The following is a 25,283-nucleotide window of genomic DNA, read 5'->3' as shown; positions in this document are numbered from 1 at the left end:
TGACTTGCAATCAAATAGGGTCAATGTTAAATTTCATTGGTGTTGTTTGTTTGGTTTTTGGGTTTGTAGATTCTGGATAAGATTTTTGTTCAAGGTAAATGACAATTTTGACCAATGGGGTTAGTATAGGAAGGAAAAATGTATGTTTGATAGGAAGAGACTGGTTTATGTTATCCTTTCTTGGTACTGTTTCCCTCTCTCTGCATGCTGTTGCAGATAAATTAATTAGATGTGTAGACCTCCCTGCATGCCCTGGTGTGCAAACCATAACTTTCATTTAGCGTATAATCTTAGTTTTTTTGTTTGATGCGTGGAACAACAGTACTATGCTTTATCGTATGTGATATATAATTATCTGGGATTCATAAATAGCCAACGTCAAAAAACTTGATTATATTTCAGTGAGTTAGTATGAAATATCAGAATTTATTTAGGCATGGAGAAATTAGGAGGAAATGAAATTAAAGGGATATTTTAATTCTATGGTTCTTGTCAAGAGATGCAACTGATACAAGAGAAAAAAAGAAGAACCCACAATCTCTTAGGCTGATCTTGGACTCTGAAGAAGCTGGAAGCAGAAAAAGGAATAAACATACTACTAACTAAATACCGATGGACAGTGAAAGGATATCCTTGTCGTTTCTTCTAGTTGTTAGGCAGAGCCGCACTCTGACTCTCTAACTGAGTTAGTATCTGTACCTGATGGCTGAACAAGTCAAGGAACTGTTTCCAAGATAAGAGGTAGTACTAAAACGGACTTCCAAACTTAGACAAAGGAGAGTAGATGGATTAGAGTCGAAGATTCAAGTCGAGCTTGGCTGGGTCTGATGGTGGTTTGGGCAGTTGAGAATCCAAGCGGAAGCTTCCTGGCCACATAAAATCCATTGCATCATCTACCGTACAGTGCATCGCTGCCATTCCAAAACCTGTATAAGTATCATTAAATCTTGCTACACTTGCAGCTCCATCTCTGCTTGTTTTTTGCACTAGGGAATGGGGTCGGACTCCAAGCGATCTAATTGGCAAACCCATCATCGACATCATCCTCTGGGATTGGTATCTCCTGGCTGCACCTCTCTCCCTCTTGTGGGCGTTCTGGTGGCCACCCAAGGCTTGGGAACTGTAAAACTTCCTCATGCAAAAGTTACATGAGAAAACCTTGGCAGAAACTGGTCTTGATTGGGGGTCAGAGTCTCCAGCTGTTGATGATAGTGAATTCCCACCTACTCTGAGGTTCAACCAGTCTCCTGGATTCTCCTCTTCAATTGCTTCATTGCTATCCTCATTAATTCTTAGCTCGCTTTGTTGTTTTGTAGATATACTTCCAGCTTCAGCCGCTTCTTCTCTTTCGAAAATCATTTCTGATCTGTAATTCACAATTAGGTAGGGCGTCAAAGGAAAGCTGAAAGGAATGCAAAGGCTTAAAAGAAATATGGTATGGTTTGAAGAGTTAGATCAACCTTAGAGAAGAGAAATAAATGGAGAGTATGAGGCTTGATGTTGTTTTGTTTTTATTTATTTCATCTCATTTCAAGTCATTGACCCCACCCTGCGATGCTTTGGGTCTTTCCAGGGGGACAATGCTTATGTCATCTTTACTGTTGCCCTTATCAAGCTTAGGATTCCCCACTTTCATCTTTCTGCTCCTTTGCTATCCTCAAATGAGAACGCCTTTACACGATTCCTTTTGGAGTATTTAAGAAATTCCGGGTTGACAAACCAACAAGAGAGTTGCATTCATGGTCAAATTCTTGATCTTCCAAATCAAGTATTTGCACTGCTTCCCACAAGCCTTCTGTTGTCGTATCACTCACTAAACAAACTAATTTTCCCTATGACTTCTAGGTTTGGTGACTGTGTCCTAAGCTGATTACCGGAGTATGAACTAGGAAAGCATTTAACCACAAACGTACAGAACAAAACGAAGGTAAGCTGGCAGTTCCCATTACTATTGCAGACAGTCCAGAATATTTTTCCTTAGTCATTAAGTTTAGCCAATATTTTACTGCTTCGTTATATGAGAGCTGGCAAGACAATGTCCCCAAGGACCAACCATGTATACACTTACCAAATTTTCACTTGCCAATTATTTATCAATTGTTTCATCTTTGGTACAAAAAAAAAGAAAGAAAACCGCAGATTGAAAATTGTAAGTAATAATAACTTTTTGCTTCCTATAATTGGTGTTATGTCTTTCATGCATGTCAAGTATGACATGAGAAAAAGATGGCACCCACTAGAAAAGATGTAGTTCCTGTTCTTGTGTTGGACAAGTGAGTGATTGATAAGCTTTGTTTAATGTTGGATGAAAGATATTGAGTGATGGTAGGTTTTTGTTTTGATGAATTTTAATCACCTTTTGGTTTTATTGTATTTGTGGGGAGGAATGGGGGACCCAGAGAATGGACAATAATGGTGGTAAAGCAAGAATTAAAGATAGGATGGTATCTTTACTATTTCATTATGTTGTTTTTCTTGGACAAGAATATCTATGGAGGTGTCTTCTTGTTGGGGCTTCCTGGCTTTCCTTTAAAACAGGTAGTGGGCAGTGTATATGAACAGCAAGAGAAGTGCATTGAGAGCCACTTGTACTCAAGTCCTTTCTTGTTATAAAAACTTGATAGACTCCTTTCTCTGTTATTGTTACACGTACCTGATCTCACACCCATCTACAGATATATTTTCGTTTCTATATATCTGCATGCATATACTTACCAAGAGATATTTTCTACTCGCCCAATAAGATTTCTTTCTTCCTTTGGCGGTGGTGGAAACACTAGAAAACTTCTATTTTCTTTCCACCATATGTACCTAGTTGCCCTATTGAATGACTTGATGCTTGTATTTGGTAGCAAAATGGATTTTCCTGATCCCGACTCTTCTTTAGAGAAACACATGCACCTTTTTAGTTTCGACATAATATCTTCTTTGATTAGGGGTTCAGGGACGATAATCAAAGACAAAGAAGTCAAGTAAAGGTGCATGTTCATTTTGCAACTTGCCCTTGGCGTTTAGCAAAAGACCCTAGATTTCAACTTCCCAGTAGTCGTTCTGCTTACGAGTTCTTCCCAGAGTATGGGTTTTGAAAAATAAAAAATAAAAAGGAAAAAGCATGGCTTGAACCAGTTTTGGTTGATAGTCACTTAATAAAAAAGAAGAAAAATGGACATCTGCACCTCGTGCATTAATCAGAGAAACTGCGGAAGAACCACAAATCTCGAAGCAGTGAAGTTGCTCTGACCTCCAGGCCATCAGAATTAATTAATTATTTCATGTGAAGTGGAGTTACTAGTCATTGTCTTAGCAAAAGAACCATTTCTACTATCAATTCTCCTCGGGATCGTTTAATCATTGTCGACATGCCTTTCTATTGATAAGAAAAGGCTTTTATATGCAAAGGTAAATCATCACTACTTGTTGATAGGAGAATCAATGTTATTTTGTCAACGTATGCATTGATATCTAATGGATTCTCCAAAATAATTGAAAGATCTGAAAAAGGGGATAAGATCCAAGGGTGCTGACGCCAAAGGCAAAGAGTCGGGGGAGAGATAAGGGATGATTAGAGCGATAACGATGATGAATCAAAGCCGAGGTGGTCAAGCGGGATATGTTCATCACTTTTTGGGAATTCACTTAGCTTTTATGAACCTGGTTTCTAAAAGCACTTTGTTTTACACCTAAGAATCTCCATAGCCCGCCCAAACTTCTGGCTGGCTGCCTTTCTGATTGTGATGTGGGAATTTGAAGCCAGCCCTTTTCCATTCCAAGTGGTGAAAGAGAAAAGAAAAGGATGGGTCAGTACCAGTAGCACGATTTTCACTTTTTATTTGGTTTTTGCTTTATTTTCCACTATGTAATCTTTTAACTTACCAGTAAGTAAGAGTATGTCTTGCTTTGCTTTGCCCTAACAACTATTGATTATTGGGTCGGGAGAAAAGTCCCTGATGAACCACTTTTGAGAAAAAGGATAGTACTTACATTCACTTCCCTTCCACAGGATCAGTTCTCCACAAATAGTCGCCCCAGAACGTGGAGATCGAACAACTTGCATGTGGGGGCAAAGTACTTTCTCCTCTACTCAGACGAACTCAAAAACCCTTTTTTGATCGAGTAACATTCCACCATGAAATCCTGATGGACGATTTCAGTTTCAAATAATCAAAATACTGTTCCTGTTTCTTTTCTGGGAAAGAAAAAGAGTTATTCCTGAATGATTATAAAAGCGAACCAGCACTCTTATGTGGATGATCTAGGAAACTAGGATTCATAAGCTTAAATCTTGGCAGAAAAAAAACACAAATCAGTAATACAGGAAGCTCAAGTTTGTGGCAAAAAGGCAAAACCAAGAGATGCAGTTTACTGTAGGGTTTGCATGCGCACAACTATATAACCACATCTGGCAGTCTTCTGGATGCACATGGGCCATCTCCCACTAGAAGACCAACTGTTTTAGGCAATCCACCAAAATCTCAGAGTTGGAGTTTCAATTGCTCCGCAAACATGTCGGTCAAGTGGGCCATGCTACATATGGACTGACAGCAGGAACTGCTTGTGGTCATTAGAGGCACCATATGTGGCTCATTGGTGCTGACCATGTTCAAAACTTAACAGGCACAATACACTCCATATCATGTGCACTAATTCATGCAAGCAGAGTGAATTTGTTATGTGCATGATAAATGTGAAGTCGTCACCGTATAAACTTACCAAATAAAATTATGTCAAAGCTATCAACACCATTCATCACAAAACTACTCACAATCCAAAGGAATTGGTCAAAATGAGCAATTAAAGTGCCTACAGGGTCACCATATAAGAAAATTACAGGTTTCTTCCTGGCAACAGCATAAAAGACGACATGTTTTTATTAGGATTTTCTACTCAGAAAACCTACCTCTTGACTCCCACAGGACAAAACTAATCTCTGACTCCCTCAATTGGGTGTTGCACTCAGCTGCGCTAATCCATGGCCCTTTCAAGTACCTGCAATAGAAGTGCAAAAGGTTATCTGCCAAAGGCTCTCATTCACAGTGGATAAGCCATTAACTACAGTTCACCTCAACTCGTACTAAATTTATTGGTTGTCAGATGAATGTTCATCATTATTCAAATTGATGTTCCCTAAATGCAAAGCGTGCTAGTCAATGCCAATATTCTTCACCAAAAATGAGGAAGCACAAATCTTAGAAACCCAAGTGGGGGAAAAATACCAGCAAGCAAAGTAATTCAAGTCAAGAGGCCAACATACACTGTAGAAAGGGACAACAAAACTTCCCAAAATTTGTGACAACTTAGCAAAAAGCAAAAATTGTGAGCAAAACTGTTCTAACTAGAGAAGAATTTATTTTGAAGCATAGTGCAATCAATGGGCATAAGCATTTCAATGCACTTCGGATATCTAACATTTATGGTTCACCACAAAGTCGGTAAGTGGTACAAAATAGCAATGACTGTATGTAACATTATGCAACATAAACATGACATTAAGTTGAGGAACCTTTCAACCTTTCCAATAGGGTCCTTAGTACTAAATCACCAGCATGAGTGTTCTACAAAATGATAAATTATTTGAACAGCTAAGATTAAGTGGGTAAAGGGAGTTAGATTCTGTTTCTCTTTATTATAGTAACATAAAAAAAAAATGTGGTGCAATAGTAAATATATAGTACTGATAAGAAAGAAAACAGGAATTAGAGTCTGAGAATAGCAACTTTTTGAACAAGTGTCCAAGGATAGGAATTATCCAGATCAGTGCTCCTATGTGGCCGGGATCATATTTAGTTAACAGCATTTTATACTAATTTAACAGGGAAACATAAGGATTTTGACCCTTTCTTTTGTCAAATTGCCTATGGCAGCGGCAACACTCAATGACTAACATATTAAAGAGCTAGATGGCTGAAAATATTTATTTAGACAAAAAACAAAAAGTTTAAAGCATGTCAAGTGCACACACAGTTAAACCTAACCTGTCTGAGCTTATACTCCAAGGCTTTAGTTTATCTACTTATTCTGTACAAAAGTTCTGCCTAATTACCTTTGCTTATACTTTCATAATAAAAGGTAAAGAATAACAATAAAAAAAAGAGACCTACGATGTGGAATCATTCTCTCTCCTTTAGCTGATTGAAAGTCCACGTGCATCACCCATCTTTTCCATTCCTCCCTATCAATCCCAATCCCAATTCCTTCTCATTAACCAAATTTCAAAGAACTAACAAATTCACTTGATTAATGTTCTGTTTTAGGTAAATTTAATACAAAAATTATGAGATAAACATAAAATGCCAATTATCTGCTTTGCGAATTTGAAGTTATTCAAAAAATGTGAATAACAACAATTCAAAAAATTCTGTTTTGAAAATTTTTTTTCTCATGTATCCTAGAAATAGTAAAACTCACAAAGAGACTACTAGCGATCCTGACAAGTACGGCGGACGGTACCATGAGACAGCTCGCAACAAGCCCGCACATTAACAGTTAGGTGTGAAGTAAGACGGGCTGTGGCCACCATGCTATGCAGAGGCAAGAATGATTGAACACATCCCAATTCTCCAAAATTCCTGAAATGGCAAAAGAGCACCGAATTGATGTTAGACACGCCAGCATCATTTTGTCACTAGAAAAATGTGGTTAAACTAGAATTTGTTTCATAAACAATGGTCCTCTAGTATGAGTCTCACTGAACCATATGACCTTAAAAATTGTAAGAACCCATTTTGATCTTAAGAAAATTTGGGAAAAGAAAAACATTACCTTCCCTTACTTGAAACCAGAAAAAACTAGAAGCATCTAATAAACAGAAAATAATAAGACTCAAATTTTTGACCAAATTTTATTTTACTATTTCCCGTCAATAAACGAGATGATAAAGGATTAATAATTTCCAATAATTGCAAAAAAAAAAAAGACTGAAATGATAAAATGCTAATAAAAAAACACGGCAGGACTTGGATCTCGAATTATTTTCGCAGCCAATAAATCTCCACTAACAGTCATTTCTAATACATTCATAATAATAAAATTCAATGTTTCCTGAAAATTTAGCAATTTTCCATTTCTTTTATTCTGTTTTATGTTATAAGGAGCCAAAAGAGGTGTTTAGAGTAAGGACCTGGAAGGGGCCAAGGAGGGGCGGCGGGACTGGAGGCGGGGTGCAGAGGAAGTCGGGGGACGGAGGCGGGGCAGCGGCGGAGGGGTGCGGAGCAAAGGAGCCCTGGCGGCGGACATGACGGAGCGAGAGAGGGATCCTGCACTGCGCCAAGCCATTTTTCCAGTGAATCGTGATCGAGAGGGAGAGAGCAAGCCGAATGAGTAAGGTTTTTGGTTAGGGTTTAAGGTGAAGGGGTGTGTTTGGGCTTTCTCAGTTTGCTAGTGGGCTAATCATTTGATGACTCTTTATGGGCCTTTGGACCGTTTTATGCAGTTCAATACTTCAGATTTCTCTCATTAATTGGGCTTTGTTCTCCTCATATGGCCCTGACAACGGCACCAGATTGGAACCAATTTTATGGGCTCGTTCAAACCCAGAAATCCTCGCCTGTCCATTTGCTATTCCAACAAATAATTAGAACGGTATGATCCACTGTAACGATAGAACAAAAAATGAAGGAAGCAAATCCATATAGGACAACAAATGATGCGGAAAGGAGGGACCAAAGTTGAATACACACCATAAGGATCCATTTCGGATCTTTGTTATTATTGGAGGGAGTAGGTATTCACACATTCTAACTGTTCATTGTATGTGTAAAGGAAATCAGAGGATAGATTTACAGATACCATAGTTTCTCTGTAATGTAATCTTAATCTTTTCAGACAATTCTGGTTTTTCAACCAAAGACCGACTTCGTGAAGATTTCCTTCTTTCCAGCATATGTTGACTGTCACTCCTCCACGTGCCATCAATCCTTTCACGCATCCATTTGCCCATTTATCCCGGCAAAGAGCAGGAAGCAGGTAAAGGTCTTCCATGGTACTTTGAACAAGCATTTCTGCAACTGCTGCTGTAAAACTGACACCAGAATTTGCAGAAATAATACCTTGGTCAATTTTTATGTGTTTCTAATACTTGAAGGCAGTGCTTGCTTAATCTAAAGCAACTAGGTTCAGAAAGTCAAATAATTAAGAAAAATTTATGCTCTTTAAGTGGAATAATTGAACTAGAATCTATGCCTCAAAGAAGAAATATGCACACAAGGAAATGCACAGGATGGCATAGACGTTCATCACTAGATATAACAAATAGATGAAAGGCACGGAACTTTTCAACTTAACAATATTCTTTTACGTCTAAGGTTTGTAAAAACAGACAGCGTAGCTTACCCAAAGTTAGCATCAATCTGAAAAGGAGGGTGTGCTGCAAACAAATTACTGTACAGACCACCTTCAAAAGCTTTCTCATGTTCTGGATCCACAAAGTATATTAAATGTTTGACCATCTGATAAGAATGCTCACTGTTACGAAGGCGTGCCCACAAAGCAGCTTTCCATGTGGTTGACCATCCTGGTCCCTCCTCTCCTGGTAAATTGATGAACTTATAAGAGACAACACTACCTGACTGTTACTTGTCTCTCAGTAATAGTCAGCTTGACTGTCTATTTTTTCTTCTGGAGTATAATTTAATCCAATGGGGTACGGAAACAGTTGTTAGAGTAAATGAATTCTTGAGCTATGTGCTATTGTACGTATGATCCACAAATTGTTTTTAGACTGATCGTCAACAAACTCAGCTAAGCCTTAACCCAATCAGTTGATTCTGGCAACATAAACAAATTCCTTTATCTCATTGTATAAATAATTTTGACATGCAATAAATAATAATAATCTCATATTTTGACAATTAATATGGATGTAGATTTTTTATTTATATATTTCATATTGTCTTAGTCAAAGAAGCCCTTATTCACTCTAGAGGATTATTCTCAAGTATAAACTTTATCACTGTAGGAAACCAACAAGTTGAAACCAAAAAAGCACAGGACACTAACTGCAGAGTGTGGATAACACTCCAATAAACAACCTAGATAGGAAACAAAGACCAACCTCGCTTATGAAGTGTATGCTCTGCGGCTTTGCAAAGGTCTGGTGTGCTTTCTATCGTTATTGTATGTCCAGGAAACAGGCCAAACAAGTGTGAAAGATGTCGGTGATGCACATCTGGGTCCTGAAAATCTTGTGCCTGTTTGTTAAACAGGAAAATCCTTAACCAGGAAAAATATCAACAGATGTTGTGGACATAGGAACTTATGAATTATGACTCAAAAAGAAGGTCTTCAATCAAGCTACTGACATACCCATTCCATAATGCAACCATCTTTAGCAATTTTGGTTGGATAAAGCCTCGATTGAGCCTTACGCACTCTTTTTACTAGATCATCCTCATTTTTATCTAAAACCTGTACCATTCTTAAATATAAAGTATTTAGAGAAATGGACAATAGGAGTCTTTCTTAACTTTTAGAATAAGGGATTTACCTCAGCAGCTGAAAGGATCACATAAAAGACTTCTTTTATGATTGCCATGTCCATGGTTGATGAATAGCTCACACTAGCACGGTTACCATCTGGAGCGATAAAGTCATGTTCAGGAGAGGTTGATGGGTTAGTTTCAAGATAACCTTCTTGTCCTTCAATCAACCAATCTAACAGAAATAACCCACATCCTTCCAACAAAGGATATGCCTTGTCTTTAAGAAAATCCTAAACACATAGAAGAGCATTAATACTCATTTCTTTAATGTAATTTGTGATAAGAATATCACAGTATCAGCATTATTATTCCACAAGAACTAAATAAGTAAATTCTTCTCAGTTAATAAAAGAAATGAGTAAAGTTGTACTCTTGGTCATGAAGGCATTTAATAGTGTGTGCTTAATGTACAACACCTTGAACATTCTGAGATAAGAGAAAAAAATGGCATTCCTAACAAGGAACTAATTTTTATGAAGTTTTAGGAGGTAATGGGCAAAAAGTTACAAAAATATCAAGATCTCACATTGTCCATGGTATATGCATAGTGCTCCCAGAGATGGACACAAAGCCAGGCTCCACCCATGGGCCATAATGCCCAGTCAACATCACCAGCATCTGCTGATGATTTTGCCCATATGTCAGATTTATGATGTACAACCCAACCATTTGCTTTGTAGTTGACCTGTTAGATTACGTGAGTTAGAAAGAAATTTCCATATGAAGAAATGCAGGATGGAAGAAAGGAGGAAAATATAAGTCATAAGATAATAATATTGCCAAGGTCCACAGTTGTAAGGCTATGGGTCCTTGGTGGGAAAAGGAGAAAGGGCTGTATTCTAGTTGCTCAGTTAGGCAAAACCCTAATAAGAAGTAAGATATCTATTTATTTCCATTTATACATAAGTGTGTATCTAAAACAATCCTAGTTCTTTATAGCATACAACTTGAACGCTTAATGCAAGACCTATTACATCAAGTAATTAACAACACAAGGAAAATCTCAATCCTTGAATCTGTCTAGGTAATTTAGCAGATATAAACAAGTTATATATATGAGACTAAATCAGTTTAGCAGGATTTAGTGTAAAGGGAAAACCTTCTTACTTTTGCAGTTTTGCGTCCATTGACTGATAGGGAACTGAGAAAATCAAATAAAGGCTCCTGACATTCACTAAGGTTGCAAGGCAAAGAAGGCCAGTAATTCATTTCAAGATTGATGTTCAAATGAGGAGCAGCACTAGAGACAGAGATTACAGAGTCAGTGACAGTCCAGATGATACCTTGATAGAAACAAAAGCAATAGATATAGGATTCCGCATGACACACATGCATGTGCTCAAATTGAAGAGAAAGAGTGAGATAGAGAGAGTAAATGAGAAAAAAAAAGAGAAAAGAAAGAAATAGAAACAGAATGTAGACATACTCCCATTTTGGCTCAAGATCTTTGTTCCATATTCCTTGCAAGTTTGCCACCTGAGTTCCAGGCCGTGAAGAAGAAATAAGCAAATATCGACCAAACTGGAACAGAAGCTCCACTAAAGATGGATCTTCATCCATTTGAAAAGACTTAATTCTCTCTGCTGTTGAAACTCTATCATCTTGACTTTCCTTGAAACATAAATTACATATAGAGCTTTTTGAAAGCTGCAGTGAGACACGGTGAAAAAGATTCTGATAGTCATCTATATGATGAGCGTAAAGAGCAGCATATGACAGATTTCTCATTGACTTCAAGACACTGAGAGAATCTGAAGTAGGATCCTTCTTAGAATCTGAAGGCTTAGTGAATGGCCCATCAAATGACGATGATGCCACAAGAAGCAAAATGGCCCAATCTGAACCTTCAACCCTCAACTTGTTGTCATTTAGATTATGTATCATGCCATTCTCCTCACTAATCTGTAAATCAAGAACAGCAGAAAACTGAATACCCTTTGGATTGTCATTTGCAGACACTTGTGGTGGGATTCGTTTTTCAGGGCAATGTCCTTCCATTATAATCTGACTTTGGTCATTCATCCAACAATGGTGATCTAACTTACTGTCCAGAGATACAGTAAAAGATAGAGACCCAGGTTTGCTTCCAGAAATCTTTGTTACCATTACTTGGTTGGGATTAGAGGCAAAATGCTCCCTGGAAAATTCTATGTCGCCTACAATATATTTTATTCGTGCAGTTGCAGTATCCAAGTCCAGCTCTCTCTGATAAGTTTCTTTAGCATAATTAAGATGAGAATCATCAAATTCCAGCTTGATATCACCAAGTAGTTGGTAAACCTTCATCATCAAAAGACAACCACCAGGATAGATTCTTAGAATAATTTCAATTAGTCCAGTAGAATCACTGAAACTGGCATCTAATTTCATGACTTAAACCATAGGAAAAAGTTCAGGATTCTATAAGTTATACGTTTTTTCACAAGTTAAAAAGCATTAACGGATATGGAGCAACATACATCTGCAGGATTTCCAACCAACTTGGCTGCTGCTGCAGTAGCTTTAGCATATTGACCACTGTCAACAAGATTTCTAACCTCTGATAGTGCATCTGGAGCATTAGGGTTTGTATAGGTTCCAGGAACCCCAGTCCAAAGGGTGTCCTCTACAAAATAATTCATAAAATATGGTCATTTTCTTTTCTACTAAATTTTTAGGCATAATTTGTAGACACAGACAAGTATTCTATCCACGTGTATGTATACAAGTTCTAAGTTTCTAATGGTCTTTTCTCTTCTTCTTTTTTATGGTTGGTGCTAGGAAGAGGAAATGGCTTCCCAAAAAGTAATGTACCAAACTTGATGGTAAAAGAAATGCAGAAGGTAAACAAGTTTTTAAACAGAATTCGATAGAAATTCTCAAAAAGGAAGAGGAAAATTTATTTTTAGTTTACCGTTGAGCTGGAGAAGTTCAGAAGCGACGCCACCCCAAACCATGGCACCGAGACGACCATTGCCGATGGGCAGGGCGTCGGTCCAGTACTTGGCGGGTTCGTTGAAAGTGACTTTAAGTGGCCTTGAAGTTGAACTCTGGGAGTGGGAAGGGACCATCAAGCTTGGGTTCAAGAGGTCCGACACAGTGGGTCGCCGCACCAGAACCCACTCTTCATCTCCCATTGCAGGAAATCTAGGAACTACAAACTGTAAGAATACGATCAAATCAACCTTGATTGCTTTCTTTCTACTCTCGCTTTTTGCTTTTGTTGGACGTTGTTTAGTCTTTTACCAGTATAAACTGGGAACTGGGTGTTCCATGACAAGCAGTGACAACATACCTAATAATCAAAGGCTTTTGCTGGTGGGCTGGTGATTTGAGGACTCTGCATCTGCATGGGCCACATTTGGACGTTGGAAGTTAGTACAGATTGTGTGCTTGATACAGTTGGCGGTCGATGACACATTGACCATGCCTTATCATCCATGATATTATTATCCACCTAATTGGAATTTGCCGATTCATCAAAGCAATTTTCCATTTTTGGTTTGTCTCAGGAGCACGTATTTTCTGAAATTTTGTGCTTATACTTTTAGCGTGAGCTTAAATCAATACATAGATGTGTATAAACAACATGACCGGCAAATAACCGATAACTGAACAATCCTATAGAAGAAATGTAATGCATGCCCGAAAAGATTACTATCTGTAGTGAGGCACAAGAATAAATGTAGAAAGAATGAAACAGGAAAGCCAAGGAATCCAAGTTCCTGTGCAAAATTTATGAGGAGATACAAAATAAATGCTCGACAGGGAGACACCCTGTTCAAGAAAAAGCCGCTTCCGACAAAGAGTATGTCCTCACGCATTTCAGATGTCTATTGAAGGTGTAAACTTTCCCACTTGATATCTCTGCCGTTATTATTGTTCCTCTATAATGTAATCTTTCGACAGAATTTTGCTCCTTGGACCAAAGCCCCACTTCCTCTAGATCTCCTTCTTGCCAGCAAATGTTGACTGTCACCCCACCGCGTGCTTTCAATCCTTTCACGCAACCATTTGCCCATTTATCCCGGGGAAGAGCAGGGAGCAAGTATAGATCCTTCATGGTGCTCTGAACGAGCATTTCTGCAATTGCTGCTGAAAAACTGGCATTTCCATGACAGAGTAATATAGAGTTTAATTAATCTTTTGAGTGAATTTATGACTCAATAGGATTCTATATTCAGCAAAAGTATACCAAGTTTGTAATTAACTCTCAACAGCTTCAAATAGCCAAATACCAGGCGTCCTAGCCTAAAGTTCCATCTAATCTCATTCACTTATTCCTTCCTGTGCCAGTTAATTTTACTTCAGCAACCACTTGCCAAGAGGCCACATGATTATTCAATGCAAATTTTGAGTTGGGAAGTGGAACTAATTGTTGGCATGTTGAACTGAAAATTGCCACAAAATCTCAGTAATATAACAAAGAATACCGCTCACCCAAAATTGGCATCAATTTGAAAAGGAGGATGTGCAGTGAACAAGTTACTGTAGAGTCCTCCCTCAAAGTCACCTTCATGAGTTGGATCCACCAAACTAATTAAATGCTTGACCATGCGATAAGCATGCTCACTGTTGTGAAGACGTGCCCACAAAGCAATTTTCCATGTAGTTGACCATCCGGGACCATCCTCCCCTGTTTCAGGTTATGAAAAATGTAAGCATCCTGCTTAAGCAATATCATAATAGTAAAGTTCAAAATGATATAAATCTTCATTTGGTCACTGGCTCTAACTTCTCCAACAGTACTAATGCAACAGTTTGCATATACCGTAGTTCTGGAATCCATAAGGCCATGGTTATAGAAGTTCTGAAGACAACATGCTTAAAAACAAAGTAACATAGGAAGCTTCTGGCAACACACATTTTTTCATATAGAACCTACCAATCCAAGTGTTGCATTACATGTCTTTGCATTTCAAAATTTTAGAATATTCTATAATCATACTGCTGAAATGCCTAATTAACTAATTTCTATTACTTATTTTCTTTGTATGAAATGATATGCATATTCACCATGAAGTCATTGTATCACACATACCTCTTTTATAGAGGGTATTATCAGCAGCTTTACAGAGGTCTGGAGTCTTTTCAACGGTAATTGTGTGCCCGGGAAACAGGCCAAAAAGGTGTGATAGATGTCGATGATGCACATCTGGGTCCTGAAAATCTTGTGCCTGCTCCAAAAGGCAAGAGAATATTTTCATCTAGCTTGTTGAACACGATTATAAAAACTTTAAGAAAGATTGGGATCCAGGTGTGCACACACCCATTCCATAATGGAACCATCTCTAGCAATTTTTGTGGGTAACAACTTTGGCTGAGCTTCACGGACTTTTCCAATGAGAGCATCATCCTTTCTTCCCAAAATCTGTCTTCAGAAAACTGATTAGCATTTAAAGAAATGAAGAATATTACATAGAAAACTTGGCCTGTTTTTATTAGCATAAAGTAAAAACTTCACCTCAGCAGCAGAAACAATTTCAGAGAACACTTCTCTTATGATTGCAATGTCCATGGTTGATGAGTAGCTTACACTTGCTTGCTCACCATTAGGAGCAACAAACATATGCTCAGGAGAAGTTGATGGATTGGTTTCCAGATATACTCCAGGGCCCTCAATCAACCAGTCCAACAGAAAGAAAGTACAGCCTTCTAACAAAGGATATGCCTTATTTTTTAGAAAATCCTAATTATGCAGAAAATATTAGAAATCCTTTGAACAGAAAAAAATATGAAGCCATTAGATTAACATTTCTATAAATCAACTTCATGAATAGTTGTTCAAACCATAAACTCAGATCATAAAATATTGAGTCAACCACCCTTGATAATGTAAAAATTATATATACCTTTCAAAAAAAAATGTAAAAATTATATAATATGTGACATGTGAAAAAATAAAACTAGTCCCAAATATATAACTAAAAATGGATGGCAACTTTTCATGTCTCGTGATTCAAATACAAAGTGAAAATCTCACTTCATCAACCAATCTCCTCGACTTCAACCATTTCCCAAATTATAAACTATTTATGGTCACTTCCTAAAGGCTGAGGCAGGGCTGAAAGGCTTTGCTTTAAAAGGTCTGGCTCCTTTCCATGAACAACATTTCAGATACTAAAAATTCCAGTTTTGAAAAACATTCATCAACTTGATATACGAATTATTAATGGTGATGGGTGAGCTGTTGCATGGATTCATCTTTCCCATTGTTTTTTCTCATTCTGTGTTCTACAACAAAACAGTAAATTATAGTTTTCTTTTTTTTTGGGGAAGGGGGGATTAAAAGTTCAAACTCTGCTCGTTGAGCAGGGGATAGGCACCAACCATTGAGCCAAATGCTCAAGTGCAACAGTAAATTATAGTTTAGTATGCAAGAAAACAATTAATCTGACTGAAAAAAGGACAAAAAACAACAATATTTTCTGAAGGAAGCCTCATGCTTATCTGAATACAGCCTTCCCCAGATCATTAGTGCAACATAATCTCTAAGATTTGCATCTATGTATTATTAGCATAAGTACATGAATCATTCTCATATGACATCTTTAAAGAAGAATCTGCAGTGAAGTTGATAACAAAAAACTCATAATAAATGTAAAACAAACAATTAGAAGGCAAGACGACTAGAACTACGGCATCTTACTTTATCCATTGTATAGGCGAAATGCTCCCAAAGATGGGTGCAGAGCCAAGCTCCCCCCATTGGCCATAAAGCCCATACAGCCTCACCTCGATCTGGCGATGTTTTTGCCCATATGTCAGACACTTGATGTGCAACCCAACCACCTGCTTCATAATTCACCTGCAACATTCATTGACTAAATAAGAAATTTACACTTAGAAGATGTAGAAAGACATCTGCAGGTAAAAAAAAAAATCCTTCATGGACAACAAACAGATGGAGACAGCAAGGTTGGTGGTCATTATGATTGTTTTAGGCCATTCTTCAGATGCTGAGGTAAGCAGACATGAAAATTTGATGTAAAACTAAGGGTAAGAAATAACAAGACAAATTTTTTTAGAGGTTGCCTCCAACACAAATTAAAGAGACTCTCATATTTAAAAAATTTCCCTGAAACTAAATATTTGATAAACTAAATAGATTTTTTTTTTTTTTAACTTGGCCAGAGGACTAAATACATTTTTAGGAGAGGAAAAGTAACAAAAGAAACTTACTTTTGCAGTTTTACTCCCATTGATTGACAGACTGGAAATATAATCGAACAAAGGTTCCTGGCACTCTTTCAGGTTGCAAGAAAGGGATGGCCAATAGTTCATTTGAAGATTAATATTCAGATGAGGAGCGCCACTGAAGAATTAAAAAGAAGAGAGAGAGAAATCATCAAATCCTGATATAGCAGTGACAAATTAAATTTCATTTGTTGGTAATAACTTTTGCTCAGATATTGAATTGGTATAAGATATAGCTGCATATTTGTTCCATTCATATATAAATATATACAAGGAATGGAGAAATTACTGATCTGGGACGTCTCAACAGGTAGGAAGAAATTGCAGCAAGCAGAAAACACCAAATTTAATGAAAGTATAAGGAAAGGAACCAAGAAGGGGTGTGTATGAGAGAGTTGAAAACATACTCCCATGCTGGCTCAATATCCTTGCTCCAAATACCCTGCAAATTTGACACCTGAGTTCCTGGCCGTGAAGAAGAAATAAGCAAATACCGACCATATTGAAACAAAAGCTCCACAAAGGAAGGATCTTCATCTGTTTGAAAAGATTTCACCCTCTCTGCAGTTGAAACTGCATCATCTTCACTTTTACTGAAATATAAATTAGTTGTAGAAGATTTAACCTTCTTCATAGCCAGAGAGCCATCTTTTAAATTGCTCTTTGAACTTTTTGAAAGCTGCAGAGATACACGGTGAAAAAGATTCTGATAATCATCCAAGTGGTGGGCATAAAGATCAGAATATGACAAGTTTTTTATAGACTTCAACGCATTGATAGACTCTGAAGTGGGATCTTTCCTAGATTCTGAAGGCATAGTGAATGGACCATCAAACGAAGAAGAAGCAACCAGAAGCAGAACGGCCCAATCTGAATCTTCAACCTTCAACTTCTTGTCATCTAAAATGCTTACAACACCTCCTTCACTAATTTGTAATTCAAGACATGCAGCAAACTGAATTCCCTTCGGATTCTCATTCGCACTAGCTTTTGGTGCGATTCTTTTACCAGGACAACTTCCTTGCATTATAATCTGATTTTTCCCATTTGCTTGAGAATCATGATGTAACTTGCTGTCTAGAGAAACTGTAAATGACAGAGACTTAGGTTTGCTTCCAGAAATCTTTGTTACTATAACCTGATCAGGATTTGAAACAAAATGTTCCCTAGTAAATTCAACATCACCAACAGAATATTTCACCGCTGCTGTTGCAGATTCCAAGTCAAGCTCTCTGCGATATGTACCTTCTGTATACTTAATATGTGAATCATCAAACTCTAGTTTGATATCACCCAGAAGTTGGTAAACCTTCATCATTAAAAAGATCATTAGAACAGAGCTCGAACCAGAACTTGATGTGTTACATGAAGTAAGAATTCATTGAAGTTGAAGTCAAAGCTCAAAAGTTTCCTATAAAAAGAAGCTCCGAGGCAATTGACAAGAACAATACAGTAAGTAGGCGAACCTCATGGACAAACTGAAGAAAAATCAGGAGACAGCACAATTAAATGAGAGCCTTCACTATTTCACTGTTTTTCAAGCCAGAAGCATCAAAATTTAAGGGCAGCTAACACATGCATAAATTATGCAAAAGTATTTTTGTAGTCCATCTCCCAACATGTCTCTTCTGCTTCAGAAAATTGAGGTAGTATTATGTTTAAACCCCATATTCTGGTCATATAATAGATACAAAATGTCCAAATAACAAATTTTTGTTACCTACCCAAGTAACTAAACATCCAATGCCGCCTAGCAATATGGTTTCACATGAGAAATAACATCTAAAAACGCAAACACACTAGCATACACGATAAAAAAAATATAGTTATGCTAGAGATAAAACAAGTAACCGTACATCAGAGGGATGGTCTGACAACTTGACCGCTGCTTTTGTAGCCTCAGCATACTCACCACTGTCAACAAGTTTTCTAACCTCCGCTAAGGCGGCTGGAGCATCAGGATTCGTGTAATTCCCTGGAATCCCAGTCCACAAAGTGTCCTCTACAAAGCAATAACAACATTGCCTAATTAAAGTTTGCTTTTATACACATTACAGAATAGCAACCGATCATTGCATATCAAATCTTCAATTGATCTTTATAGTAGACAAAAACAAAGATAAAAAGGTATAAAAAGTCAAAAACCATTTCATCATTTCTTTTACTCATAATATAAAAGTGTTACATTTACAATAAAAAGCTACAAGAACATGTATAATGCGAAAAAAAGGAAGAAGAAAATCTTCCTCTTTTCTCTAAACAAGTTATGTAATGGGTTGCTTTTGGAATTTAATTACCATTGAGCTGGAGAGTTTCCGATGCAATGCCGCCCCACACCATGGCGCCAAGGCGACCATTTCCGATGGGAATTGCGTCAGTCCAGTGCTTGGCAGGTCCACTGAACGTAACTTTCAACGGCTTGGAAGTGTCGGCAAGGGCCATGGAGGTGGGGTTCCAAATGTCCTTCTCTGCGGGTTTCCGCACCAGAACCCACTCCCCATCGTCCATCACCACCCCCAACGGACACCACCCAGAAGCAAAAAACCAACCAAAAATTTATGACTAACTCACCAAGCAAAGACAAAGAAACAGAAGATGAAAAAGGCTAGAAAGAGGGTGAGAACTCTGAGGATTTAAGAACTAAGAACAGTGAGCAGCGAGGCAGGTGGGAGTGTGGGGTTGAGATATTGAGTGATACATTACATACACGGCATATAAACGCGGCAGCCGAAACGTGGGACCCACACATACCTTTGAATAAAAAGAAAAGATTATTGGCATGGCGCACGCGGCGCCATGTTGTTTACGTGACAGCCTGACACAGTTATCACGAGAAACACTAGAAAGATTTGCCTCATTTTCAATTTTTACTACTACTGCGACAAGTTTTTTTCATCGAACAACCATGGTGGCGGTGAGAAAGTTTCCTGATCAGATCATCGGGAAACCAGTGCAACTTATTGACAAGCAGTGTATTTTGGAGTAAATAAGAAACTTTTGATTAATCCGAGACTTTGTATAGTCAACTTTCTTAAAAGGAAATTACCAAGAGCATCAAAACAAGTTTCTGCTATCTAGATAAACTTAAATTTTTACATTTTTCGTACTTAAATTCAAAGAACATCATCATAACCATAAGTTAAAATGAATGACAGTCTTCTCTTTTTGCTGGGTACCCTTCACCTCAATCAATGAAACACTTACTGGAAAAGGTCGATGATGGGCCGGGTGAATGACATTTGCATAGGATATGATTCCAAAAGAGGAGGCAAAGGATCTGGGATTTTGATTCTCCGTTTCCTTAGCCTATATGCCCAAAGTGCCAGCATTAATTGAAGTTGTTCCATATTTCTAGTCAATTTTTTTTTCCAATTTTAAATTCACCACATCTTTGGAACGTTGGAACGCTTAATATATTGAATCTTCACACGTCACTCTCCCTTCTGTCCCAGTAAATGATATTTTATAAAAACAAGGACAATTCTTGTGAACAACCAGAGACTTGGGGACTTCACCAGTTCCAAGATATGCCAATCGCAACATGGCCCAATTAATTAAGCAATCTAAGAAAAACATTTCTTTCTATTAAATAAAGAATGCTCCAGATGGGTTTCTCGTCAAAATTGGGGCTAGATAATAAGTTCGAGTCCATATCTTGCAGCCGTGGGCGGCTAGGCAAAACATTCATATTTGTTTTCTTGAAGCAAAAGGAAAAATGGGGCTTTCCCTTACAAGGCAAAAACCAAGCACCTTGAGCGAGGTAACTTATACTCATTGGAACATCAACCTTAAGGTTCTTAGTAAACTGGACATGAAATCTGGAACGTGAAATCATGACAAATCAAATCAAAGAACATAGGTGTTCTAAGAACTTTTCTGAGCTAGTCTCCGGAGAATAGTTTGTTCTGACAAATCAAATCATTCTCCTACTCAGGTGTCTATGATATTCGCAGGGTAATGAGGATTATGTGAATAATTTGGCGTTAGCCTTTTCTAGTAGCTCCATCACCAGTCGTGGCATAGCATTTAATTAGAGAGTAGATGAAACCCAAGTTACTTACTTGAAAACACTCTGCAACTTTGGAGGAGGCCAAGGAGGAGCAAGGTTTTTGGATTTTTTACACTCTAGAGTGTACCTTTGCATTGTCTTTGAAATTTCTGGTTTGGAGGGGACTCTGGACGGAGCCTTTGCGTTGAAGAAGGTTCCTCAATTTTCTTTCAAGGGTTTGATTTTGGGGAGTTGATCTTGGACTTGTTTTGGTGTCTGTCATTCACAGACACGTGCTACTAGGTGGGATTGAGGAGCGGATTTTGGACCAAAGCCTTTGGTGTTGCAGGTCTTTGAGGGGTAATGTTATTGAAGATTTGGATGAAATTAATTGATTGTATCTATTGGCTGTTGAGGAATTTTGAAAAGCTTGAAGACTTTTGGTCGGTTAAATTCTCATTGAGGACTGAGTGGTATGGGACCAATTGGTTCTGCGCCATGTCTTTCTTGTTGGGGTATCATATGCAGATCTATTGTTGACTGATTGGCCTCATCTGCTGTGGATAATCTATCGAGAGGAGGCATAAGATCCGACTCGTTTGCTATTTTGATTTTTTCCTTGATACCGTCTAGCTCTGCTTGAAGGATAGACAATTCGGATGTTAACTCTAATTTTTCTTGCTCCCAGATACTCCTTTCAAAGTCAAGTAGCCGTTCGAGATTGATTATTTCTTCTTCCAGTTCTTCGTGTCTATCATTTGTTGGAAGTAGCTCATCAAACCAACAGAAGAATGCACATTGCTAGCAATATCCAGGACGGACAATTACGACCATTGTCTCAAGGCACGGAAATGGCAAATTCTAAAAGTACAAAAAGAAACAAAGAAATACTTACATATTCACCATCCCTGGGACAGTCGTAGAACAGCCTAATGAGGTCTGGGGAGGTTCGAGATTTTCTCAGTCTAGCGGGAAGTCCGCATAGACACTTTGGTTCCGTAATTTCAAGGATACTCGTCATTTGAAACGTGAGTCCTGTTCAAATGGAACATTACATTGGTGATGTACGGAACCAAAAGAAACATTCTTATGGAAAATAGTACTAACACATATCAAGAATGATAGCACTTGGCATCCATCTAATGTCTCTGAAAGATCAATTATTGAAGCCACACCAACAGAAAAACAAAGAGAAACCCAACAATAGTAAACCCTAGGTTCACTCTCAAAGATGCCAACAAAAGACCATTCAAAGAAATGAGAGAAATCCTGTAAAATTGTACTAGATGAAGATACAGTAATCATATATATAATTCAAGAGTAAAATTACAAAAAAAAAAAAAGGAAAAGAAAAGAAAATCATAATATAGCAAAGAAGACCTGATCCTAATTCTTTTAAGAGAGAAAGGATCGTATATTCTTCCGAATAAAAGAGAGTGAGTATGAATATAAGAGCAAAACTGGGAAAATACAAAGTTATACAATGAGTAAAGTACTGACTGTAAGTCTGCGACGATCAATCTCAAAGCCTGATGACGGTCCCTCGGAAGAAAAAGAAAGAAAAGAAAACAGTGAACGTACCTCCAAAGCTTCAAGCCAATGTAACTGAATAAATTACAATATTTTTCTGTACTTTTTATCTACTCTTTAGACTATTTTCCTACTTTCACCGATGTTGAGTTTTAACTCGACGAGATTTAATTCTAAATTTTATTTGATTCGAATTCTTTTTCGTGTACAGCACTAAATATTTATATAATTTTAATTTTTTTGTTTCACTTTGAGTCGTAATCACATGTTGCATTTTGCAAAAAATAATAATGCTTAAGAAATAATATCTTGTAATTTTATCAAAAATCTTTGACTTAATATGAAAAATCATAATTTTATTGTATTTTAATTTTTTAATAATAAAAAGAACTGTTTCACTCTATTAAATTATAGTTTCTCAAATGACCAATTTCGGTTGCACAAATTTAGTTGCTGTAACTAGAAAATAAATCTTATAGATGACTTTGGGTAAACGGTTTCAGGAGGTTTTGAACTTTCTCTTACTATTTTTGTCCCTTTGCCCAATCTATGGGATTAGAAGTTTATTGTGTTTTGCAACTTTTTATATAAAGTGATGACTTACTTAACAATGCTTTATGATGGATAGCATCGGCCCTCAGATTGATAGTAGCTAGCTAATTACTTGGCACCCAAATTCCATGGGAAGGACGAAGGTTCGTTGAATGCAGAGCATTCAAGACATTTTTCAAACTCCTCTTTTGCTTTCTAAATCCCTTTTTTTTTTTTGTTGAATAAGCATCGGGATTCTCTTGATTGATTTCAAGATGGTTATCAAACGTTAAAACCAATCACTACTATTTATAGATGAGAAAGCAAAGGGAGAAAAATGGCCCAAAAATTTATAAAAAAAAAAAAAACAGAAGAAGAACAGTAAAAGCTTTTGATGGGCTGCCAAATTTTATTTCTACTTCTCTTGTTCAGTACATTTCTCCTACGAAAGGACTGACCTAGAACGATTGTGGAAGCTAATTTGGGACTAGGAAAGCTTCTACTATAATAAGTGCTATTACATTATACGCAATAGGTTATATGTCTACAAGCTGAAAATCTCCCATTCTATTTTGCAGTAATCAATGGCAAATCAACTTCGTCACACCATTCCACGCACCTTGTCTCGATATAAGAAGTACCCACATTATTAGGCCAATAACTTAACCAAACTTCCCCTCCAATTCTCCATTTCAGAACACTGCCTTCCATTTCTCTGCTTAATCTCCACGCTACTCGCTCTCCATAATCATCCCCAGCAAAAACCAACCCACCAGTTTTCGTAAATGGCCTATTGACTCCATAATACCTATTCTGTAAACTATTGTCGCCGTTGCCACCGTTACCATAATTCAACGACTTGCATGTGGCAATTTCGTGACCTGTCACGTTGTCACATAAAACTGCATCGAACACCGCAGCGTTCCCTTCAGCGTCTTGATCCCACCTCCAATTCTTCATCTTGTTCCTCAAGGACACTCTTGATCTGGCTTTAACCTGTGGATTTTTTTGGTTTCGGATACTCCCTTTAACGATTCTTTGCGTTTCTATTTCTCTTTCTCCATTGTTTGTGGAGCGACCCAAGCTTAACCCGTACACATATGTTGACCCAACTTCCGGCCCAACCCAAACCCGGATCCTCGATGGAAAATGTCTTTCCTCAAAATAATCCATGTCATCCTCTTTTTTACGGAATCCTAATTTAGCCACGTGGAAGCGTAAGTTATCAACACAGGCATTTACCTGAATATACCCATCATAGAATCCAACGGAGTATTCCAATTGAATGACTGCCTCAAGCTGCTGGTGTGCCAGGGCGTATCTTAACAAAGACTCCTTGGCTCCAATGGCAGGAAATATACTTTTCTGATTACTTGAATGCGTCAGCTTCATTGCGTTAACAGGCGCATATCCCTTCAAGGTCCAAAAGCCATGAGCCTCAGTTGCATACGAAATTCCCAAGTGCTGCCTTGGCAAAGGAGTTAATGTTTGTAATCCAACGCTAACCTCCCTTAAAATGATCCATTTTGCCAAAATGTACCCCAAGGTTCGCATGAAACATAGCTCGGTGTCTACACCAACAGAAACCAGAAAGGTCCGCAGCACGGGCGCTTCTTTACACGTTAAGGCTTCGATATTTGGACCTAGTAAAGATTGAAAATAGAAGGATCCAACTTCACTAGGAGCATCACAAGCACACAACCAAAACAAGCGCGTGAGAAAGACCAAGTTAAAGAACCTTGAAAATGAGTCGGGTGAGTGAGACTCCATGATCCAAGAGATGGGTTCGGGTTTGAGTCTCTGGAGCTGGGACCTTGGGCAGGTGCTGTCAGGCACTGAAGGTGAACGGTTGATGATTTCTTGGAGGAGCTGGAGTACTAGAGGGAGGAACGGTTGCTCTGATAATAGAGGGCACGTGTCAGAAACCCAGAGAGGCTTTTGAGCATTGGAAGCTTGAAAACCTTCGAAGCATATGTTGAAGGTCACCAAGACCTCTAAATTGGACCCTGAGGTACGCTCAGCTCTGAGTTGGATTGAACGAGTCGAATCGCCTTGGTTCCGTACTTTAGCACTCGCGAGAGTAAAGATTAATGGTGAGTCAGACTCGGCCCACTCTTCTGAGTTAGGAAGCTCACATATCCAAGACCAAATGTCCATCATTTTTGCTCGGTGGGTTTCAGGGGTTGTGTGGTTTGGAGTGCTTGGGAGATGAGAAAGAGTTGAGAGATAAGATTCATGCTGTTGTTCATTTAAGGAAAGAACTAGTGATGGTAGATTCGCCAACTTGCAAGTAACATAAGCCACGAAAGAAAGAAATTAAAAACTGCCTGGAACTGGTGGTGCTAAATGGTCCAGTTGAAAGTTTTTTTTTATTTTTTTATAATTGAGGAAAAAATTTTGAATCTTATTTTTATAAGTAAAATAATTCATTAATCAATAAATCAAATGTTTTATGATTTTCATATTTACTACCAGGGATGGAGTTAGATAATTTTTATTGATGGGACCAAAGGCTAAAAAGAATAAATATTAAAAAATTTTAAAACTAATATATTGAACTTAACCATTAATAATAAAAAAAT

At 37.8% G+C, this 25,283-nt stretch overlaps 5 protein-coding genes across 15 annotated transcripts; all 5 read right to left on the bottom strand.

The window, feature by feature from the left end:
• Positions 1–456: 456 nt before the first annotated feature.
• On the bottom strand, positions 457–1,709 carry LOC18608035 (zinc finger protein 4-like). Its single transcript, XM_018115301.2, has one exon. It carries the CDS (start codon positions 1,357–1,359, stop codon positions 790–792), a length of 570 nt encoding a protein of 189 aa, XP_017970790.1. The 5' UTR covers positions 1,360–1,709; the 3' UTR covers positions 457–789.
• Positions 1,710–4,699: 2,990 nt separating this feature from the next.
• Positions 4,700–7,316, bottom strand: LOC18608033 (protein NONRESPONDING TO OXYLIPINS 2, mitochondrial-like). Of its 6 annotated transcripts, none has more exons than XR_016024639.1 (4): positions 7,118–7,316; positions 6,406–6,566; positions 6,095–6,169; positions 4,700–4,986 (listed from the first exon to the last, which is right to left on the bottom strand). XR_016024639.1 is itself a non-coding variant. In XM_018115304.2 (4 exons), the coding sequence occupies exons 1-3, from the start codon at positions 7,270–7,272 to the stop codon at positions 6,147–6,149; spliced, it is 297 nt and encodes a 98-aa protein (XP_017970793.1). In that variant the 5' UTR covers positions 7,273–7,316; the 3' UTR covers positions 4,700–4,986; positions 6,099–6,146. The 6 variants fall into 6 exon arrangements, 3 of the variants coding, with proteins under 3 accessions (XP_017970793.1, XP_017970792.1, XP_017970794.1); XR_001926620.2 differs by having other exon boundaries at positions 6,099–6,169; XR_001926621.2 differs by having other exon boundaries at positions 6,448–6,566.
• Positions 7,317–7,664: 348 nt separating this feature from the next.
• Positions 7,665–12,895, bottom strand: LOC18608032 (alpha-L-fucosidase 2-like). 6 transcript variants are annotated; one of them, XM_018115297.2, is made up of 11 exons: positions 12,751–12,895; positions 12,370–12,602; positions 11,936–12,081; positions 10,903–11,756; positions 10,584–10,716; positions 10,003–10,161; positions 9,482–9,706; positions 9,301–9,402; positions 9,050–9,185; positions 8,329–8,524; positions 7,665–8,017 (listed from the first exon to the last, which is right to left on the bottom strand). In XM_018115297.2, exons 2-11 carry the CDS (start codon positions 12,590–12,592, stop codon positions 7,705–7,707), a joined length of 2,487 nt encoding a protein of 828 aa, XP_017970786.1. In that variant the 5' UTR covers positions 12,593–12,602; positions 12,751–12,895; the 3' UTR covers positions 7,665–7,704. The 6 variants fall into 6 exon arrangements, with proteins under 6 accessions (XP_017970786.1, XP_017970787.1, XP_088659759.1 ...); XM_018115298.2 differs by having other exon boundaries at positions 9,050–9,170; positions 12,370–12,851; XM_088803633.1 differs by lacking the exon at positions 8,329–8,524 and having other exon boundaries at positions 12,370–12,851.
• Positions 12,896–12,976: 81 nt separating this feature from the next.
• Positions 12,977–19,347, bottom strand: LOC18608031 (alpha-L-fucosidase 2-like). The gene is made up of 10 exons (XM_007042499.3): positions 18,950–19,347; positions 18,509–18,654; positions 17,060–17,961; positions 16,638–16,770; positions 16,105–16,263; positions 14,920–15,144; positions 14,725–14,826; positions 14,497–14,632; positions 13,896–14,091; positions 12,977–13,558 (listed from the first exon to the last, which is right to left on the bottom strand). The coding sequence occupies exons 1-10, from the start codon at positions 19,158–19,160 to the stop codon at positions 13,237–13,239; spliced, it is 2,532 nt and encodes an 843-aa protein (XP_007042561.2). The 5' UTR covers positions 19,161–19,347; the 3' UTR covers positions 12,977–13,236.
• A 3,731-nt stretch (positions 19,348–23,078) lies between these two features.
• LOC18608029 (uncharacterized) lies at positions 23,079–24,942 on the bottom strand. The gene has a single exon (XM_018114524.2). It carries the CDS (start codon positions 24,859–24,861, stop codon positions 23,269–23,271), a length of 1,593 nt encoding a protein of 530 aa, XP_017970013.1. The 5' UTR covers positions 24,862–24,942; the 3' UTR covers positions 23,079–23,268.
• Between the last annotated feature and the right edge of the window lie 341 nt (positions 24,943–25,283).

This window comes from Theobroma cacao, chromosome 2 (genome assembly GCF_053813885.1).
Source record: "Theobroma cacao isolate CCN51 chromosome 2, ASM5381388v1, whole genome shotgun sequence".
Taxonomy (NCBI): domain Eukaryota; kingdom Viridiplantae; phylum Streptophyta; class Magnoliopsida; order Malvales; family Malvaceae; genus Theobroma; species Theobroma cacao.
Note: the sequence above shows the minus strand (reverse complement) of the source record. Positions and strands in the feature narration are given on the sequence as shown.

Excerpts from the sequence above, each read along its gene's own strand:
- LOC18608029 (XM_018114524.2), bottom strand. The coding sequence starts at position 24,861 with ATGATGGACATTTGGTCTTGGATATGTGAGCTTCCTAACTCAGAAGAG.
- LOC18608032 (XM_018115297.2), bottom strand. The coding sequence starts at position 12,592 with ATGGGAGATGAAGAGTGGGTTCTGGTGCGGCGACCCACTGTGTCGGAC. Across the intron at positions 11,757-11,935 it reads TGGTTGGAAATCCTGCAGAT|GTTTACCAACTACTTGGTGA; the intron begins GTATGTTGCTCC and ends TTGATGATGAAG. Across the intron at positions 9,707-10,002 it reads ATGCATATACCATGGACAAT|GATTTTCTTAAAGACAAGGC; the intron begins GTGAGATCTTGA and ends CTATGTGTTTAG.
- LOC18608035 (XM_018115301.2), bottom strand. The coding sequence starts at position 1,359 with ATGATTTTCGAAAGAGAAGAAGCGGCTGAAGCTGGAAGTATATCTACA.
- LOC18608033 (XM_018115303.2), bottom strand. The coding sequence starts at position 7,272 with ATGGCTTGGCGCAGTGCAGGATCCCTCTCTCGCTCCGTCATGTCCGCC. Across the intron at positions 6,567-7,117 it reads CCCTCCTTGGCCCCTTCCAG|GAATTTTGGAGAATTGGGAT; the intron begins GTCCTTACTCTA and ends TTGCCATTTCAG.
- LOC18608031 (XM_007042499.3), bottom strand. The coding sequence starts at position 19,160 with ATGGACGATGGGGAGTGGGTTCTGGTGCGGAAACCCGCAGAGAAGGAC. Across the intron at positions 17,962-18,508 it reads TGTCAGACCATCCCTCTGAT|GTTTACCAACTTCTGGGTGA; the intron begins GTACGGTTACTT and ends TTAATGATGAAG. Across the intron at positions 14,633-14,724 it reads ATGGTTCCATTATGGAATGG|GCACAAGATTTTCAGGACCC; the intron begins GTGTGTGCACAC and ends CTTTTGGAGCAG.